Source organism: Carassius carassius, chromosome 48 (genome assembly GCF_963082965.1).
Source record: "Carassius carassius chromosome 48, fCarCar2.1, whole genome shotgun sequence".
NCBI classification, from domain to species: domain Eukaryota; kingdom Metazoa; phylum Chordata; class Actinopteri; order Cypriniformes; family Cyprinidae; genus Carassius; species Carassius carassius.
This window is the reverse complement of record NC_081802.1, coordinates 21109464-21129492: the sequence shown is the minus strand read 5'-3', so window position 1 is coordinate 21129492 and position 20029 is coordinate 21109464. Positions and strand designations below refer to the sequence as shown.

General features: G+C 37.7%; 2 protein-coding genes across 2 annotated transcripts in view; both read right to left on the bottom strand.

The window, feature by feature from the left end:
• LOC132131585 (serine/threonine-protein kinase MARK1-like) overlaps positions 1-13521 on the bottom strand; it is a 51133-nt gene extending 37612 nt beyond the window's left edge. Inside the window, exons 1-3 of the mRNA XM_059543648.1 lie at positions 13069-13521; positions 3465-3668; positions 2795-2848 (exon numbers count right to left, since the gene is read on the bottom strand). Coding sequence (XP_059399631.1) covers positions 2795-2848; positions 3465-3668; positions 13069-13119 — 309 coding nt within the window. The 5' untranslated portion in view covers positions 13120-13521. The remainder of the gene's footprint in view (positions 1-2794; positions 2849-3464; positions 3669-13068) is intronic.
• A 4189-nt stretch (positions 13522-17710) lies between these two features.
• The window catches only part of LOC132131511 (inactive tyrosine-protein kinase 7-like), a 40930-nt gene continuing 38611 nt past the window's right edge, over positions 17711-20029 (bottom strand). The window contains exons 17-20 of the mRNA XM_059543554.1: positions 18800-18880; positions 18552-18703; positions 18028-18206; positions 17711-17939 (exon numbers count right to left, since the gene is read on the bottom strand). Of these exons, the coding sequence (XP_059399537.1) occupies positions 17779-17939; positions 18028-18206; positions 18552-18703; positions 18800-18880 (573 nt within the window). The 3' untranslated portion in view covers positions 17711-17778. The remainder of the gene's footprint in view (positions 17940-18027; positions 18207-18551; positions 18704-18799; positions 18881-20029) is intronic.

Genomic DNA, 20029 nt, shown 5'->3' with positions numbered 1-20029 from the left:
TTTAAAGGCCTTTGCAGGTGTTTTGAGTTAATTAGCTGATTAGAGTGGCACCAGGTGTCTTCAATATTGAACCTTTTCACAATATTCTAATTTTCTGAGATACTGAATTTGGGATTTTCCTTAGTTGTTAGTTACAATCATCAAAATTAAAAGAAATAAACATTTGAAATATATCAGTCTTTGTGTAATGAATTAATATAATATACAAGTTTCCCCTTGTGAATGGAATTAGTGAAATCAACTTTTTGATGATATTCTAATTATATGACCAGCACCTGTATATTTTATCCAAAACAAGGTCCAGTCGTTTCATTTAATCAGTTAAATTAATGTATTTCCTGGGAATCAGTCACATGACCTTGGCATTGCTACCATCATGCTCTACCAGGCGAGCTACACTCATATATAAAAGAACAACAATATTTAACAATGTTGTATTCTCACAGAGGTCTTGAAGCAGAGAATTTGAAACATTGTGTACGCAGGGTGAACTTTCGCAAACTGGGACGTGCTTGATTTATCAAAGGTTACTAGATTTATTCATGTTTTTTCCAGCACAAAAGAGCACTTGCGCTGTTCCTCAGGAGGATTTCTGTGGGCGCACTCAGAGAAGGAACAGAATAACGACATGTGAAGTCATCTTTTAGCTTAAGGTACGCGCATAAACCATCAAATACATGCAAAAGTGTGTCAAAATGTGGCACTTGGTAATTATTCACATAACCCCTTGACAGTTATGTAATAAGTGAATGTAAACAGTTGAGAATGAAAATACGTGTGTAACAGTAAATTGAATTTGTGCAGCTCTTAAAGTGACAGCAGCCTAATATTCCTGCTGCCGACTGTGTACTTAATATTAAATCAAACAACTAAAGACAGAGACAAAATCACTTTAAATTTTAATTCTTACAGTCAAGACTATGATGCTTTATTTTACATTAAATTTCTGTAGCAGGCTGTTATCTGAATGTGTTAGACTTGCACTGTTTGTTTCATTTGTATCTTTTTTTCTACTGTATTTGTCCTTTCTTTTTTATTACTGACCTTTTAATTATTTTCAATAATTTTTCCGAACTTTTTTTTTTACTAATACTAGTTTTCTGCTGTGATATTGAGATTTGTGAAATTGCATTGGTCTCTAGAATGAAGATGTCATAGCAACCTTATTCACAGAAAATATTTACCTAAGTCTTTACATAAATAGTCTTTACATAAATCACTCTTATAAAGATTTGGTCATGCGGTCCACTCATAATCATGTTAAATAATCGTGATCACAACATTTACCCAAATAATCGCTTAATCGTTTTTACCATAATCAAGCAGTTTTAGTGACATGTACCTTCAAAGGTCACAAACCGAAGTCACCAGTGACCCTCTGATCCTGGCTGGTCCTCGTCTTGTTCAGGACCATGCTTACAAAAACCTTAGGGAATTTATTCAAGATTCACTTGGAATTTCAAAACCCTCAAGTGGAAGATGGAAGCATTTTCGCAAATCCATTTAATCAGGGGTTCTCAAAGTTTTCCTCCTAAAGCTATGCTTTACAAGCCATTTAATGGGGTCTTTAATATTAGCCCATTAATGGAAGTGGTTTGAAGAAAATGTCATGCTTCTACAAACACCCCAGAGGTCTGAAAATGACCCTGAGTGAGTCCGGCTATCAACATTTATGACCGCTTTGTGATTTTGGAAATCTCCCACTGAGATGCATTACTAGGAGAGAAAGGATGTGAATTTTGCTTTAAAATGTTCAGTGGACACTAAAAGTGAGGATTTATTCGCTGCAGACTAATTGACTTGCATGAGCTCTGATGTAGCTCTCATCACGAGAGGCTACGTCATTCTCTTTAAGGTCATCGCTGCTTATAAAAGCCAAGAAACAGCCACTCTGACATTCCCTGCTCCAAGACAAAAAGGCAAGCCTTTACTGTTATCATCATGCAACTCAGCAGATATTTCTGTTGGATTGAGAACATTTGATCTACCTGACGGTCTCTTTTTATTGATCTATGAACATGCTAAAACAAACTGTAATTCAAATGCTAGCAAGACGCTAACACTGCCTAGAAAAATTATAACATTCTAGCAACATGCTAAAGTCTGTTTTAACAGAATAAGCACATAGTGTGTTCCTGTTGCTCAGTGGTAAGAGCATTGTGTTAGCAGCGCAAGGCTGTGGGTTCAATTCCCAGGGAACACATATTATGTAAAAAATGTTATGCTGAATGCACCGTAAGTCGCTTTGGATAAAAGCATCTGCTAAATGCATACAATTAATTACATTTTAATTTAGTCTGTTGCGCTGCTTGTTTCAGAGCGAAGTGCAATTTCACTACTGTTTACTACACTGAACTATACTCCAGTCCAGGAATATATTCTCTGAGATTTGCATTTGTTCAGCAGTAATATAATTACCATACTTTTCATGATCGAATATCTATCTTAAAAAACCTTGGTCAAAAGCATATTGCACCTAAAACACAATGCAAGACGCAAACGCAATATTCTGAGGATGAAAATCACTAAATTTTAGATTAGTCACACAAAAAAATAGTTTTAACATACAAATGTCTCACCAGTGTTTAGATTATGAATCCTATTATTTTTACTAAGAACAATAATCTCACATCAGAGTTTCAAAACCCAGATTTGTAATGTGCTTGTACACATCTTAAAAAAAGGCAACAGGGTTGAAAGTCACAAAACGTGAGAAGAACATGTCAAAACTTTCATCACAATTAAGCAACAAATAGCCCATATTAAAAACGTGCTTGAGACACTGAGCCCTCACCTTTTGGAGGCTTGTGGGGTTGAGCTGTGTTTTATCGATGATCTTCACCGCGACCTGAAAGACAAATACAGTGTGCAATGTGTTTATTTATAGATTGCTATAAACAGCTGATAGATCTGAATATCTAAAGGCTAAGGGGCATCCTCGTCATCATCCCTCTCCACGTCACAGCAAAACGGCGCCTTTTCTTACATAATCTGGGCTTTGGTCTGACGTACAGGCTGTTCAATAATGCATGCTGCTTCTAGCCCTAGAGAAGTGCCTTTATTCTCAAACTCTAAAGATTCGGTCCAGCGTCCCTGAATAAGGGACTGAGGGTCAAGAGCTAAACAGGATAGATGTATAATGTCACATTTGTGAAGTAATGTGTGAACAGAAATGCACAGTCTGTACACCTTTCACACTAAACTTCTCCTCTTTGACTCTACATCTGTTCATCAGGACTGCTGTTATTACTTGAATGGTTTTTTTTCTGTTATAATGGTACCATCTATTTCATATTTACCGGTTATGTAAAAAATAAAGTTGCTCAAATAGCTTTTTCCTATCTTTCAGTGCACCACACTTTATGGCAACACTTTATGCCAATTTCCATCCTCCAAATATGACAATGTAGTAAAAGTATTCACATTATTACTGTATATGTACCGTTAAATATGTATCTGCTCACCTCTCTTCCTGTTAAAACATGGCGGGCAAGTTTGACTTTAGCAAAGTTCCCTTTGCCGATGGTTTTGAGGAGTCTGTAGTTGCCGACGTGAGGCTGTTCGTCTGTGAGGGACGCCACGGAGCTGCGGCAGCGCGGGAGACTCTGGCGACTCGCTGATTTGGAGGGAGCTGCTGGTGTGTCCGTGTAGCCATCCACAGACGTGTGCTGACAGACAGAAGGAAAGCGTGGGGAATTCAAATTACATGTCTAAGAAAAAAAACTTGCAGTGTAATTGGTTTTTCAAATGTATTTTAAAAACTATGGCATGTTTAAAAAAAAACTACATTTGAGGTTTATTGCAGTGCACACACACTCTACCATCCTATACTATCCTAAATAATTTACAAAACAACGACAAATGTGTTGATATAATTAAACTATTATTAAAAAACAGTGGAGACCGTCATAATAGGGTGGGGGGGGTCTAATTAACATCGACATACGATATAATTCAATTGTGGATTTCATGTCATTATATTAAAAATGCTGTCTTTGTGTTATTGCTGGATTTCAGATATTGCAGAGAAATAAATCAAATCTATCTGTGAATAAATGCATGTATGATTATACTTAATTTTGATTGCATTACTTTTTGTCTACTAAAACCTCAAAACAACACCAGATAACCTGCAAATATTTCATAATTTTCAGTGAAAGTAAGATATTACAACGCAGATACAGTATGTACAGCTGGCTAATAAGGGTCTATAATCTGGGTCACTATTAAAGGTGTCTATTGTCACGTCATACATATTTACACAAAATAGTTAAAAAAAAATTTTGTGAGAATGCGTTGCTAATTCCACACTATTGCTGTATGCAAGCAACAATGAATTTTAATGGATTAACCTGAAAGTAACCAACATCCACAGTTCCAAAATAGCAACATAATGGGAAGTTTAACCCACTGAGGAACTTTAACCAAGACCAAATGAAAGTGATAATATTTAACTAACAGAATGACATCACAGTTTAGGGGCTTTGGCAGAGGTTAGAGGAACTAGCCACCAGGACAGTTCCCCTAAGCACTAAACGCTCCCTTAGGGACATTTCCCTGGTTGCACCTCCAGTACGAATAATACAGAAGCAGCCAACGGCGACATCGTATAAAGGGGACATATGTAATTTGCTCATTTGCATTTAAAGATATAGGCAGGAAAACAACGCGTTTCTGCTTTCACTCAAAATAGGCATTTTCAAAATAATATAATAAACTATCTGTGGGGTACTTTGAGCTGAAACTTCACAGATTCATTCTGGAGACACCTGAGACTTATATTATATCTTGTAGAAAGGGGCATAATAGCTGCCATTTAATCACCAGAGGACAGAGGCGTGTCTGGACATTAGGGGTGTAACGATATCACAAACCGAACCGAAAGATTGCGAAACACCACCCACGATACGAATCGCGGTACTCTCGTGGCGTACCGCGGTACTTTCACGCCTCCTGCTGCCCATTGTTGAGGTTAATGTCACTTATCTCCTACTAACTAATCTATTACTTTAATCAATTTTATTTCCATACATTTGATTAAATTGTATTGGTAACAACTAATAAGAGCCTTTTAAATGCTGTTCTAAATATTATATTCCAAAGTTACTGTTTTCCAAGTGCATGTCATGTCACGTGACTTGGGAGTGAGCGTCACACTCGGTTACTACTGCATACGCAGGATGGCTGCTCCGCCTGAGATTGAAGTCTCTTTTAAGTCTCTTGTGGGAACATTTTGGTTTTCCAGTGGAGTACAGGAATGGAATTTGTATCGTAGACAAAGCACACACAATCTGTCGTAACTGTTTCTCAAAACTTACTTATACGAGAGGAAACACGTCTAATATGCAAGCATCTCCGGAGACATCACTCCAACATTGATATTAGCGGCACATGTAAGAAGCCTCAAAATGCCTTCAGAATGAAGTTACAAGCTAACTCTGACCGTGCTCAAACAATTACATAGGTGTTTTCATGGCACTAGATATGCAGCCGTTTTCCGTTGTTGGGAATGACGGATATCATTCATAACTCATACAAAAATGAACCGACACTCAGTGAAAACATGCCTCACAGACATAAGAAATATAGCTATAGAAAGCTGTAAATTACTACTTAGCGAAATAAAACAAATATAAAACAAAACCTCTCATTATAATCATAATCTGTGAAGATCTTCTCCGGACCGAACCGTGGCTCCAAAATCGTAAACCGAACCGAACCGTGTCATTGGTGTATTGTTACACCCCTACTGGACATTAGCGCTGTTTTCCATGTTTGTGGAGTATGTATACAAAACTTTGTATTGACACAGCTTTTGAAAAAATGGTGAATACTAGTGTTTCATATCGCATGAGTTAAGCTAGTCAACGTACACTTACATAACTGGAAGTTCCTATTATAAACACTGATTTAGGACAAAGAATACAGTTGTTATGATACCATCCTGTAGATTACTTTGTACAAACCAGTATGAATTAGGGCTGCACGATATTGGGAAAAAATGACATTGCGATATTTTATTTTTCTGCGATATAAATTGCGATATTTTTTCTTACAAACAAAAATGGGGTGAGCACACTTACATTCTCATTTTAAATGATTTAAACATCTACACCACCATATGCGTGAGGGAGAGAGAGCAAGACAGCGCTCGTGTTGTTTGAAAACGGCTCGCTCGCTCTCTGTCTCTCTCTCTCAATTCAATTCATATTGCTTTATTGGCATGACATACAAAGGTACATATTGCCAAAGCATTGTACATAGCAGAATAGAAACAAACAAAACAAAAATACATATATATTCATAAGAAAAAAAATTACATGCAAAATAAATCCATATACATTTCTATAAACATTGATGGTACTTACTCTCTGTCTGTCTCTCTCGCGCGCGCTCTCTCTCTCTGTGTGTCTCTCTCGCGCGCGCTCTCTCTCTCTCTCTCTGTCTCTCTCGCACTCTCTTATGGACTCTCTCTGTCTCTCTCGCGCGTGCTCTCTCTCCCTGTCTCTCGCGCGCGCGCTCTCTCTCTCTCTGTCTCTCTCGCGCGCTCTCTCTCTCTCTGTCTCTCTCGCACTCTCTTATGGACTCTCTCTGTCTCTCTCGCGCGTGCTCTCTCTCCCTGTCTCTCGCGCGCGCGCTCTCTCTCTCTGTGTCTCTGGCGCGCGCTCTCTCTCTCTGTCTCTCTCGCGCGCGCTCTCTGTCTCTCTCTCTCTCTCTCTCTCGCGCGCGCGCTCTCTGTCTCTCTCGCGCTCCCTCTCCCTGTTAAACTTGCATGTGGTTTTCAGTCCTGTCAATTATAAACTTTCACTCTATGATGGTTAAGCTGTGCAATTAATCCGCTAATCACATTCGTCAAGGGCAGGGGAGTAGCTGGCCCGTACAGTTAATGAATAACGGATCAACTATGACAGCCTACATCGCACATCCTACCATGTGACTATCGTGGATTCGTACATCGCGATATCGATGCTTAAACGACACATCGTGCAGCCCTAGTATGAATAGCATAAAAAGAAGATCCAGTAATGAATTGATTACAATACGATCTCTAACATGCATTCCCAAACTAAACAGGGTGAATTGTAATTTCCTGCCGACTTTCAACCAGCTTTAAATCCTTCTACAGCCCACCCAACCCACCCAGATGACTAGCTGATCATTCTCACCCATCTCTACCACAAACTACTGAAATCACAAAGTCCTGTTTTCCCTGACAAGAAACACAGTAGTAGGAATTTCAAGATAAAGTGACTGAACTGAGGTTGGGGATGGGTCCCTTGTAGAGTACAGTCCTGTGACTCTGGTGAACTGAGGATGACCTGAGCTGTATAACACAATAAAACACAAGCAGAACAATGTCTGTCAGAGAAAAGACCTTCTCTTGTGGTCTTACTCCTCTACTGTTCCTCACGGCACACAACCACATTAATATAACCCAATAAAGATCTCATCCATTTACCCTGGTGGTCAATACTCCGTCTTTACTGCCTCACTATAAAGGTCAGGTTAAGGGAATGAATGCAAAGTGTTCAATACAAGTTAAGCTTCATCAGCAGCATTTGAGGCATAATGTTAATATCAACTCATCCCTGCTTACAGTAATGAAGGCATATGAGTCCAGCATTATGAGGGGTTCATTTTGATGAATTTTGCAGAATTCCTGAGTAAAAAGCATTTATTATTTAAGCTGTAAAGTTGTCCAAAACATCCTTTTACCATGGATTCTTTTTTAGCCATTTTTTATTATTAACTGAGAGGTCAAATATATATATATTTTCATATGATTTGCCAAATTAATCTAAAAAAAAATGCTGTCAAAATAAGGTTTAAGGTTTCATGCGGTTTAATAACTTAAGCAAAAAAAAAGGACTAATATTTTATGTCAGCGTCCCGCTAAAGCCTCTTTTCCTATTACATATCTCAGTAATCATCCTACATTAGATATTGTTCAAAAGCTTTAACACTCAAACTTCATCTCGTGAAAACAGTTCTGAAATCAGACAATGCGATACAATGGAAAATGTACTTTAAAAAACTTTTAGAGGGCTCCTCCCCCAGTGGGCAGGGTCGGGTGTCATATTACAAAACTTACTACTTTATAATAATAATAATTTTGTCTAAATTTGACAAAAAAACATTATTGGAATGGTCTGAGTCTCAAGATTCCATATTTTATGATATAAGTTATATTGTGACAGACATTTAACAATTTGTGACAGGAAAATCAATGTAAAAAAAAAATCTATGGAGTTTGCATGTCAGCCGGTGGATGTTTTTGGTATATCACCTAAAAATCTCACAAGAACCTGAATTTTTGTAATATCAACTTCAAATTTGGGACATAACTTAGACATAGAGACTTTTTCACCTAGATATCACACTATAGAGACTGTGTCTGTTCCCCAAACTAGAAAAAACAAAAAACGTCCAAACCAAGTTAAGATTAACAATTTAATTGAGGTTCAACAAATAAAAAACAGAAGCAATATGGATAAACAAATGATGAAGCTTGGCTTATTGAATATCAGATCCCTTTCTACGAAAACACTTTTTGTAAATAATATGATCACTGATCATAATATAGATGTACTCTGTTTGACAGAAACCTGGCTAAAACCTGATGATTACATTATTTTAAATGAGTCCACCCCCCAAGATTACTGTTATAAACATGAGCCACGTCTAAAAGGCAAAGGGGGAGGTGTTGCTTCAATTTATAACAACGTTTTCAGGATCTCTCAGAGAGCAGGCTTCAAGTATAACTCATTTGAAGTAATGGTGCTTCACATAACATTATCCAGAGAAACAAATGTTAATGATAAATCCTCTGTTATGTTTGTACTGGCTACTGTATACAGGCCACCAGGGCACCATACAGACTTTATTAAAGAGTTTTGTGATTTTACATCCGAGTTAGTTCTGGCTGCAGATAAAGTTTTAATAGTTGGTGATTTTAATATCCATGTTGATAATGAAAACGATGCATTGGGATCAGCATTTATAGAAGTTCTGAACTCTATTGGTGTTAGACAACACGTTTCAGGACCTACTCATTGTCGAAATCATACTCTAGATTTAATACTGTCACATAGGGATGGGACGGTATGAAAATGTAATATCACGATTATAGTCACTAAAATTATCACGATTATCAATATTATCACGGTTTTGTTGAAACGAGATGAAAGTGTTCAAAAATAGTTGATGCTCACACTGAAAACATTTCAGCAAGTTTTATATTTAATAATCAACAAACAACTAATAAAACAAGCAACTCTATGCACTTAATTTAAAGAAAGATTAAATTCTGTGGCATTTCCTTCCTTACAATGAAAAGTGTAGAAGCAAAGAAAAGCATAGAAAAGTCACTGACTTTCGCCATTCCTTCTCGAAAAAAAAACAAAAAAAACATTGCGCGCTGCGCTTGCGTCAGACTGTTGCTGGCTGGACATGATTTAATAGTGAGTTATTAAAACCGCGATAATCAAACACGGTTTTAATGATAATTCATTTTTAAACGATATTACTAACCTTCAGCACATTTTATCACGGTTATCAATAAAACCGGTTATCGTCCCATCCCTACTGTCACATGGAATTGATGTTGATGGTGTTGAAATTATTCAGCCAAGTGATGATATCTCAGATCATTATTTAGTTCTGTGCAAACTTCATATAGCCAAAATTGTAAATCCTACTTCTTGTTAGAAGTATGGAAGAACTAGGGCTGGGCGATATACCAAAAAAAAAGATATCTCGATATTGTCAAATTTTTTACGATATTCGATATAGATCTCAATATGTTTGCATTTAAATAATAAAAAATAAAACATGATTTTCTTTTGCCCATTAAAAAAAAAAAACATTTAGATTAAACAGCTAATTTAAGCAGTTAAAAAATCTAGACCAAGAGATCACTTACTGCTTTTTATTAATGAATACATGTAGGCCTATATGTAACTGAAGCAGTGCAAATTAAGTAACCGTTACAGAAAGTGCATTCTGTCAACTTTTTAGTGCATGCAATTCACAATTTAAACTATGCAACTGGGATAAGTATTTTATTTTAATTTTTTAACAAGTTTTTAAGCTAAGAACACAAGTCTGTCAACTGTCTGTGGTTTTAAGAGAAGCTCTGTGGCATGAAACTGTTCCTACTGACACTAAAAACCCTCCTAAATGGGGAGCTAGTTGCTGAAGCACATAGCTATTTCTTATATATAAATATATATAAATGAATACCAAAGACTTTTGCATTCTCTCTGTCTATATTATGGAAACTGGTAAACATATCAGTGAACATGGTAAACATATCATATGACGTTCTTTAACGTCCCGCATGGAAACAAAGATAATGTTGTGCAAAACCCCCTCATGAAAGAAGAAAGCCGTCGAGTTTACAACTGTGACGACGAGCGCTTATCAAAATCAATAGACTCTCAAAAGTATGTGAAATATTTTAAATTCGCGGCACAGAATCTTTAAAATATGTCAGAGTTTTACACACACGTGTGTTAACACCGTTATTGTGGTGACATTTCCACGTCTCGAAACGTGCCGCTGAATGAAACGAACTGTGATTGGTTGTTTGACGTGTCGGTCAAACAGCCTTGTGGGCGGGGCTTGGCCAAAGAAAGCTGCCATGGATTCCAGACCTTCAGCTGTCAGTCTGTAGATCTGACTTCTGTGGCTCTGTGGTTGGAGGTCAACTTTGAAGGAAAGTGGACCTCGAGGGCCAGAGTTAAGAAAAGCTGATTATTAATATTGCATTAATTAACCAGATAAGTCAAACAATTGTTCAAGCAAATCAAATAATACTGGTCAATTACCAAAATAACTGGGAAAACGGAAATGTTTTGACCACTTGGACTTTCTGTGTCACTGTTCATATTCTCCAATTCACGCACAGATAGTACGGCAGCTGCGATTGAGGGGTGAGAGCATCTTAATAGTTTGACAGCTGCATTGATTATAACAGAGAGAAACACACTGATATCCGAAACCCCTTTAACCTCTTCCAGGACACACTGCAGCAAACAGCGCTTCACAACACTCCTTCCTCTTATCCACAAATCAGCCCGTCTGCGGCTTCAAGCCCAACGACAACAGACAAGACTGAATGCAAACCAAGCATTATATATATTTTACATTTTGAATCAAGTTCCTTGACTTTATTATGATCTTATTAACTTACATGATTATTTACAGATTGGAATTCACAATTTAAAATTCCCAGATGTGTTCATATGCTACAGAAAGTTACAGTGTAAAAACACTAGTGAATATGCAAAAGATATTTCATTTAAATATTCAAAACTGAGAAGGGAAAAATGTAAAATGTCTAAGAATTGGTCACTAAAACCAGTGATTACATATAAACACTTTTCATTTAATGGTGATACCAGGCCTGACCGGGTGAGATGTACAGCCATCTCTAGAAGTTTCCTCCACTGATTCAGCATAAATGACTTTCATTAATGACCCAGCCACACACCCAGACGACCTCGGAGCATTTCTGTGCTTTTCATTAATCACAGCCTGTAATGATTGAGTCAACAGCCCCTCTGCAACCATTATCAGCAAGCCATGAAGATCCTCCCACAAGCCGCAGACCTGATCACTGGAGGATTTCAACACAATACAAGTACAGGAATCCTTTATATAATCAGAGCTCTGCAAGCCGATAACCTGAGATGACTTTAAACCCACAGGAGCATGAGACACGGCTTCTCTTCTCCAGTAACTCACTGAGATAAAGATCCTTCCCCATTGTGTTGACAATGTACACTTCCTCTATGAATCAAGTCTTTTAGTGAATCTACAAGATGCAAAGATCCCAAAATCTCACTGCGTTTCCTCATACCTTCAAATCACACTTATTTGTGTCCCTGGAGCACAAAAGCAGTCATAGGTAGCACAGGTTTATTTGTAGCAATAGCCAACAATACACTGTATGGGTCAAAATGATTGATTTTCAAAAGGTTGTATCTTCTTGAACAAATATTATCCCATCCTAACAAACCATACATCAATGGAAAGCTTATCTAGTCAGCTTTCAGATGATGTATAAATCTAAATTTCGAAAAACTGACCCTTATGACTAATTTTGTGGTCCAGGGTCACATTTGTGATTTTTCTTGAAGGCCGATTCATGTCCAATAACATCTTTTATATCTGAACGGAAGCATGAAATACCTAGTTTTGAAATAGTGGAACATTTTCAGTGGATTACAACTTAAATTTTGGTTTAACGACTAGGGATAAAGCGCATTTTTTGGTGACTGCTTTGTCCTTGCATGCCAGAGCAAGAACTCTGGAAAAGAGCTGCGTAAAGATTATCATCTCCGTGTCCTTACCAATGCAGAAATACAGCAGACAGGCTGAATGAAAATGCAAACTCATTCTGTGACAGTAGGTGGTGCTTATGAAAAAGCAAAAATACAGCCATGCATACATAAGTTTTCACTGCACCTGTGTTTGTGTTTCACAAAAAAGAAAAGAAAAAAAAGAAGCATATTCAGTCCAAACCAGAAGTGATACTGCAATCAAACCTCTATTACTTCCTTTTCAGCTTGTCCTAAACAGCATTATCCATTTCTCACAGCCAAATCTGATTGGTCCAAATTCACACTAGTTGTAAATACTGAGTAACTATAATCCCAGTATTAGCTTTCATTCATTTGTATTAGCAATATCAGCCATCTGTCACTGAAACCCCCTTTAGTGAACTCTAAACAAGGCCTCCTGAGCTTATTAGACATTCATTACAATGCAGTCCATGTAAACAGTGTGAGAATTGGTGCCGGGACGCTGAAGCATGCGGTGGGACAGCTTCAATCAGCAGTGTGTTGGATTGCTTAACAGGACAGGAATCTACTTACACTAACAAATAGAGCTGTAATGACTTAAACTCAACCCTGGACACCATTACCAAGCCCCCAGAGGACAGAACGAGTATGTGTTCAACCAGTCCGGCTCATTAAACGAAAGCACAAGGACGCGAGCGAGAAGAAACGCATTATAATCATGAATGTTCACGCGCGCAGATACAGTGTTTCAATGACTTACATTCTCGGCGTCGCGCTCGTTGACGGTGGGCAACGGTGTTCGGGTCGACATCTTGTGTTCACAGGCCGCTCGCGCCCGCTTCAGCCCCGGCGCTCGGTACAGCAGAGCCGAGAGAGAAGACACGGATATCCGATGCCCGTCACACCGGCATGTCTCCGGGCCTTCAACCTACGACGCAGCGGCGGCTTTCCGGACTATAACATGCACACATCCAGGAGCGGCCCGCGTCAGCCGCGGGGGAGATAGACACACAGCGGACGCGACGCGACGCTGCGGATGCGCGGACAGGACGAGCGCGTGCGTGCGTGTGTGTGCGTGCGTGCGTGTGTGTGCGTGGAGCACAGGCTCCTGCATTGATCCACCCTGATAGAAACACACACAGAGGGGGAGGACGACGATAGATCTCAGTGCTTCTGTCGCAAAATAATCAATCCGTTTGCTTTAACCCTTGCATATGGCAAAAATGAATTCGCTTTATAATATCAGTTGCAGATGCTTTGTCACGATAAGCTCAATCAGTGCTCAAATGCAATGTTTGGGGAAAGTGCACGAAACTACACTCTTCAAATGTTTACCACTGGCTCTTATAATATAATATGCCTCTCCACATCTGACCTATATCACCATCTAATGGATATAAAACACTACTGCGTTTCTGACTCCATCTTATTAGAAGCGTCAGGGTGATTTTATTTTATTTTTATAATAATAATTTTTTTTGATATAGCACACAAATTAAAGCCTATGTCTTTACCTAAATTTCAAATTTAATTTGTATGTCGGGAATTCAGTTGATATATAATAATCTGTCACAATAGTCCCCATAATCATCCTCCCCACCGCTAGAGGGAGCCAGCATCTGAGATCTGGAGGTGTGCAGCACTTCTAGGAGAAATGTATGCTGAACTGAAAATATCTACTGTTTGTGCCTTATGATCAATTTAAATAATAATAATAAAAAAACAGACGTAACAACAACGAAAAGGCAAAACATCTACTATACTGTTAACAATTTTATATACATACCATGCACTGCAGAAATACAGGAGTTGGACAAAATCATTTGAACACCCTCTATTCTTTATTTTTTCATTATCTGTATTGTATATCAGTGAAGTACAAGTTGTTTGTAATTAAGTGATTAGTACAAGCGCTCTGTGAAATAAATTACTTCCAAAAAGAGCAAATCATTGGAGCCCATTTTGCAGGAGCGTCTGTAACCTTCAAAGTCTAATTGTCTAGTGTTAGAAGAACAACAGTCTATAATTATGACTGCATACAGAATGCATGCAAGGCTTCATCAGTGAAGAAGAACAGTGGGGAGAAACAAACATTTAGTTTGACAAGCACTACGTTTCGTGTCCTAACACAGAACTACTGCAGTATGCATGAAGACCCCGTCTCCAATGGAGAACTTCACAAAGCCAACGTGCATGAATAAGCTGCACTTGCTGAAAATTTAATCACAGAAATCAATGCTAAAATGTGAAAAAGATTGAGTCATGATCATAAAACCTAGACAGTTGGAGCACCATATCTGACCTGGAGGCTCAGTCTGCTGAGCTGAGTGTCTTCAAACCACTGAGGACAGGTTTATCCATGTTTTATTTCTCAATGACATGCAAGCAAACAACCAAATAAAGGATTGTTCACTTCTTTCCTGTCACAAGAGGCTGTCAAGTTCCTACCCCTACTTCCAGGAAGCATGGCGAAGGCAAACCCTCCCAAAGAAATGTAATTTTCAAGTTACTAATAAATATTTTCTGTTGACATATATATATATATATATATATATGCATATAATGAAGGTCTCTAGAATCATCCAAACAAATCAAATCTTCCAGGAGATCTATAGTATTTTGTAAACTTAGTCAAATGTCCAAGTGGCAACTATAGTTGCTGGTGGGCAATTAACTTGTAAGTACATATCATGATGAAATGGAGTATACTGTGTTAACAGGTTAGTAAATCAAGGTTATTGGTCTTGTTTAGTGCTTTTTGCTTTAATAATATCCCACCTAAAACATAACTTAACCCTTTAACTGACATCTCTACTGGACTTTAATTTAATGGGGAATAAATGTGTCAAAAGGAGGAGATGAGAGCGCAATCTTTCCACAGCTCTACTGCCCCTCTTCTGTGTCTGCTTTTTGCCATGGGGGGTGACAGCAGCAGTTTACTAACTTCAGTCAGTCATACAAAAGGAATAATGGAAAGATAAAGAGCTAACACATGGGATTCATTGATGTAGATAATCTTTTTCTCCCTTTTATGACATTATGTCTTGTAAGGGGCAAAATATTGAGGCCCCTTTATCCAGTTTGGACGCGTTTCATTCTAATTGGTCAAGGACCCTAATACATTTTATGACTAGTAACTTATGATTTCATTATAATGCTGAAACTAGACAAGTAATGAGTTTATATTTACATTTTTATATGAAATAACCTATTACAGTCAGCCACTGAATACTATGGGCCTATAAAAATGTGTAATTTTCTTTTTAGATATACCTTTTTTTATTATATACAGTAGATGTAATACTTTCTTTATTCTATTTATTTATTTTCATTTAACACACTTCTTAGAATGAAAATACCTGCATGATCAATAATGAGTAAATAAACAATCATGGGTGTAGCCTACAAATGATACTTATTTAAATAATCATATTTAAAAAAATAATAATCAATTTAATGAATATCAAGGACTTTTGTCGGGCTTAATCCATTTGACCTAATCAATATGTGCCTATTCATTAAATATATGAGATTTTACATATTTACATCACAAAGTATAGTATGCAAATATGTTTATGTAAATGTATACATCTACTTGTACCTTCACTGCAGTACTACAAAAACTGCTTACACAAGGGAAGGTTCACCCAAAATAGAAATTGTCTCACCTTCAAGTTAAACCATACCAGATTCTTTCTTCTGTTGAAAACAAAAGATATTTTGCAGAATGTTGGTAACCAAACAGTTAAATGCGTAATTTTTATTATATAGATGTAATATTTTCTTAATTCAATTTTTTTTTCATTTAATTCATTGATACACAGTACCCTGTTGGGTCACCTTAATGGCTGCTCTTTGTTCTGCACTATGTTCCACCATTTTAAGACAAATGGATTTGTTGTGCTATCATATGCAAGAGATTATAAGCTACTTGCAGCCTTTTTGGGGTTTGCATCAAATGTTCATCGGCTTTTATACATGATACATTTGTTTATTAATAAAGATTGATCTGTTGAAAGGAGTTATTTTGAGTTAGATGCCAAATGCTCTCCTCCTATTCAAATTTGACATTGAAGGGGTGAATACAACATATTTGCCCACCATGTTCACATAGGACACTATTAAAATGACTATATGCATGAAACAGTTCAGAAAGATTTTGGCACAAATGGGTTAAAGGCAAAGGTAGACGGTTTCCCAGGTGTTCACATTATTTGTCCAACCCTTTTAGATTTTTAAAAACTGAATCAAGTCGTGAAAGCAGATCAAGCATGTAAAGAAAGCTTTAAAAGGTTAATTCACCCAAAAATGGCCATCACCAACTAAAAGAGTGCTCCTCAAGCCTTCCACCAAAGCTGAAGGTCCAGAACCACCTTTTCTTCAGTGGAAATGATAACTGCAAACTCAACAACCATCAGAGGGAGTCTGTGTGCTAAGACCAGAAGTCATCTTCTGTCCTGTTTGAAAATGTCAGATGCAGCCATGGCCAATGAGCTTCTGTAGAACTGACAAGTTCTTATAAAGGAACGCATTTTGCTACATTAGCTTATTTTCAGAACATGAAATCAAACAAGCTTTGTTAAAAAGTGACATTTTATTGCAACAGCAGAGTATGTGACTAGCATAGCATTGGTTCACTATTTTAATTTTTTTGTCCAGAGTCAAGAATACCTCTGAAGTTTTATAGAAACCAATATGTAACGTGTGTGTAGCAATTACAAGATAAAACACTGACCTCTTTACTAAGCAATAAAACACTATAAATGTGTGTATATATATATATATATATATATATATATATATATATATATATATATATATATATATATATATATATATATATATATATATATATATATATATATGAACATTCAAGGCTTTGGCAAGGCAAGTCGTACCATACAGCATACTAAAATCAAGACATCCTTCATTTTACAGGCACTTGAAATTTGAACTCACTCAATGAAAAAGTCATCTTTTAAACAGTTTTCTCAACAGTCTGTTTCTATGAGTACTTCTGAATTATATAAAAAGGTCATAAACATAAAAAAGTCATATAAACAGTACCTTTCTGTACATTGAACAAACAGGACCTTTTAAATAAATTAAGAGGCTCCCGAGACAGTCCTTCTAAAATATAAAATTGATCAGTGCATGGTTTGGTATTACAAACGCACTATATTTTACTATATTTCATCTTTTTGAGTGGGAAATCTCAAACTGAGAAATGATAGGGCAGCTTTTGTACAAACCCCATTAAGAACCAAATGTTTGAGGAAACTCCTAAAACATTTGAATAAACATATACATATATATATATATATATATATATATATATATATATTTATTTATTAAAGGAAGAAATGGTGGGAAATATATCAAATTCAAAGTCTTTTTGTTCTTGAGGCAAGACTCTGAGTGTTTAGGATAGAGGGTTTTGAACCATGGCTTGCTGGACGCTTTGGTTCTCTCACACTTTACTTTCAGAGGGCAGATCACTGAGGGCGGTGCAGAGGTCACTGAAAGACAGCCTGTCTTTGGGGCTGGCGGCCCAACAGCGCACCATCAGCTTGAAGACCCGAGACGGACACCCCTGAGGAGAAGACAACTTCAGCTTCCCTTCCTGCAGCGCTGTAGAGACACAAACAGAGAGAGTTAGAAATAAATCACAACCGTCAGCCAATATGCAGCCCACTTGACATTTTTTGTAAGGATGCACCTTCTAGAACTTTGTCATCGGCGAGCTCGGCATATGGCAGCTCCCCAAAGCTGAACACCTCCCACATAAGCACTCCAAACGACCACACATCCGTCTTGGTGGAGAAATCGTCCTCAAAGACGGCTTCAGATGGGAGCCAACGCAGAGGAATCCAGGACTGGTGATACTGGTAGTACTCGCTGTGTGGAAACAGACACACAAACAGAAAAGAAATCATAACGACTTCATCACAACAAGGGGGAAGCAGTGTGCCTGATAATACATGGAGTGCATTCACAAGCCTGGGAACAATCAATACAGGAAGTTTTTGCATTGGAAAAGATTCCTAATTTTAGAAATCAAAGGCTCTAAACGTGGAATAGGATGTGCTAGTGAATTTAACCAGGTGGATGCTGCACACTGGTGGTGGATGAGGAGATACCCCCAGACTATGTAAAGCGCTTTGAGTGCCTAGAAAAGCGCTATATAAATGTAATGAATTATTATTATTATTATTAATAAAAGGCAAACATTGTAGAATGTACCTGTTGTAGATGTCTTTGCTAAGGCCCAGAGCAGACACTTTGATCTGTTGTTTGGAGGAGATCAGGCAGTTGCGTGCAGCCAGGTCTTTGTGGACGAAGCGCTGGTTGGACAGGTGCTCCATGCCTCGAGCCACCTGCAGACACACCGACACCTGTGGGTAGACGGCAGAGAGTGAGTTCGCTTTGACAGACGTGTGTTTATGTAAATATAGAGTATATCAGAAAGACTGAAGACATTTATTAATTACCTTCTGCTTGGTGCTGAGTGGCTGGACTTTGACTTTCTCATCTTTGCTTTTGGACACTCGCAGGTATTGCTTCAGATCACCCTGACAATAACACATAGCAAAATGAAACAAGACTGGGGGGAGAAAACACTTCTCAAGACACAATATTTAAATCAGTACTTCATAATACATCTAGAATTAAGACAATTGCCTCAAGAGCACATGCATTTCTGTTAGGTTACTGGTCTACAAGGAGGGTATTGTTTTTGTTATTTTTAAAACTACTTTGATCGTGGTGAAACTGCACAGCCTTGAGATACTTTTTTAGTGTGAAGAAGTGTAAATGACAGAGAGACAAATAGATGAAGGGATGAAGTGTAACACAGACAGACAGATAGACAGACAGATAGATGATAGACAGAAAGATAGATGACAGACAGACAGACAGATAGATGATAGACAGACAGACATACAGACAGATAGATGATAGAGAGATTGATGATAGAAAGACAGATGATAGACAGACAGACAGATAGATAGATGATAGACAGAGAGATTGATGATAGAAAGACAGATGATAGACAGACATACAGACAGATAGATGATAGACAGACAGACAGATTGATGATAGACAGAGAGATTGATGATAGAAAGACAGATGATAGACAGACATACAGACAGATGATAGACAGACAGACAGACAGACAGACAGACAGATAGATGATAGACAGACAGACAGACGATAGACAGACAGACAGATAGATGATAGACAGACAGACAGACATAGAAACAGATAGATGATAGACAGACAGACAGAGAGATGATAGACAGACAGACAGCTAAATGATAGACAGACAGACAGATAGATGATAGACAGACCGATAGACAGATAAATGACAGACAGACAGACAGATAGATGATAGACAGACAGACAGAAAAACATACAGACAGATAAATGATAGACAGACAGATAGATGATAAACAGACATACAGACAGATGATAGACAGACAGAAAGACAGACAGACAGATGATAGACAGACAGACAGATAGATGATAGACAGACAGACAGACAGACAGATAGATGATAGACAGACAGACAGACCAACAGATAGATGATAGACATACAGATAGATGATAGACAGACATACAGATAGATGATAAACAGACAGATAGATGATAGACAGACATACAGACAGATGATTAACAGACAGACATACAGACAGACAGACATATAGATGATAGAAAGACAG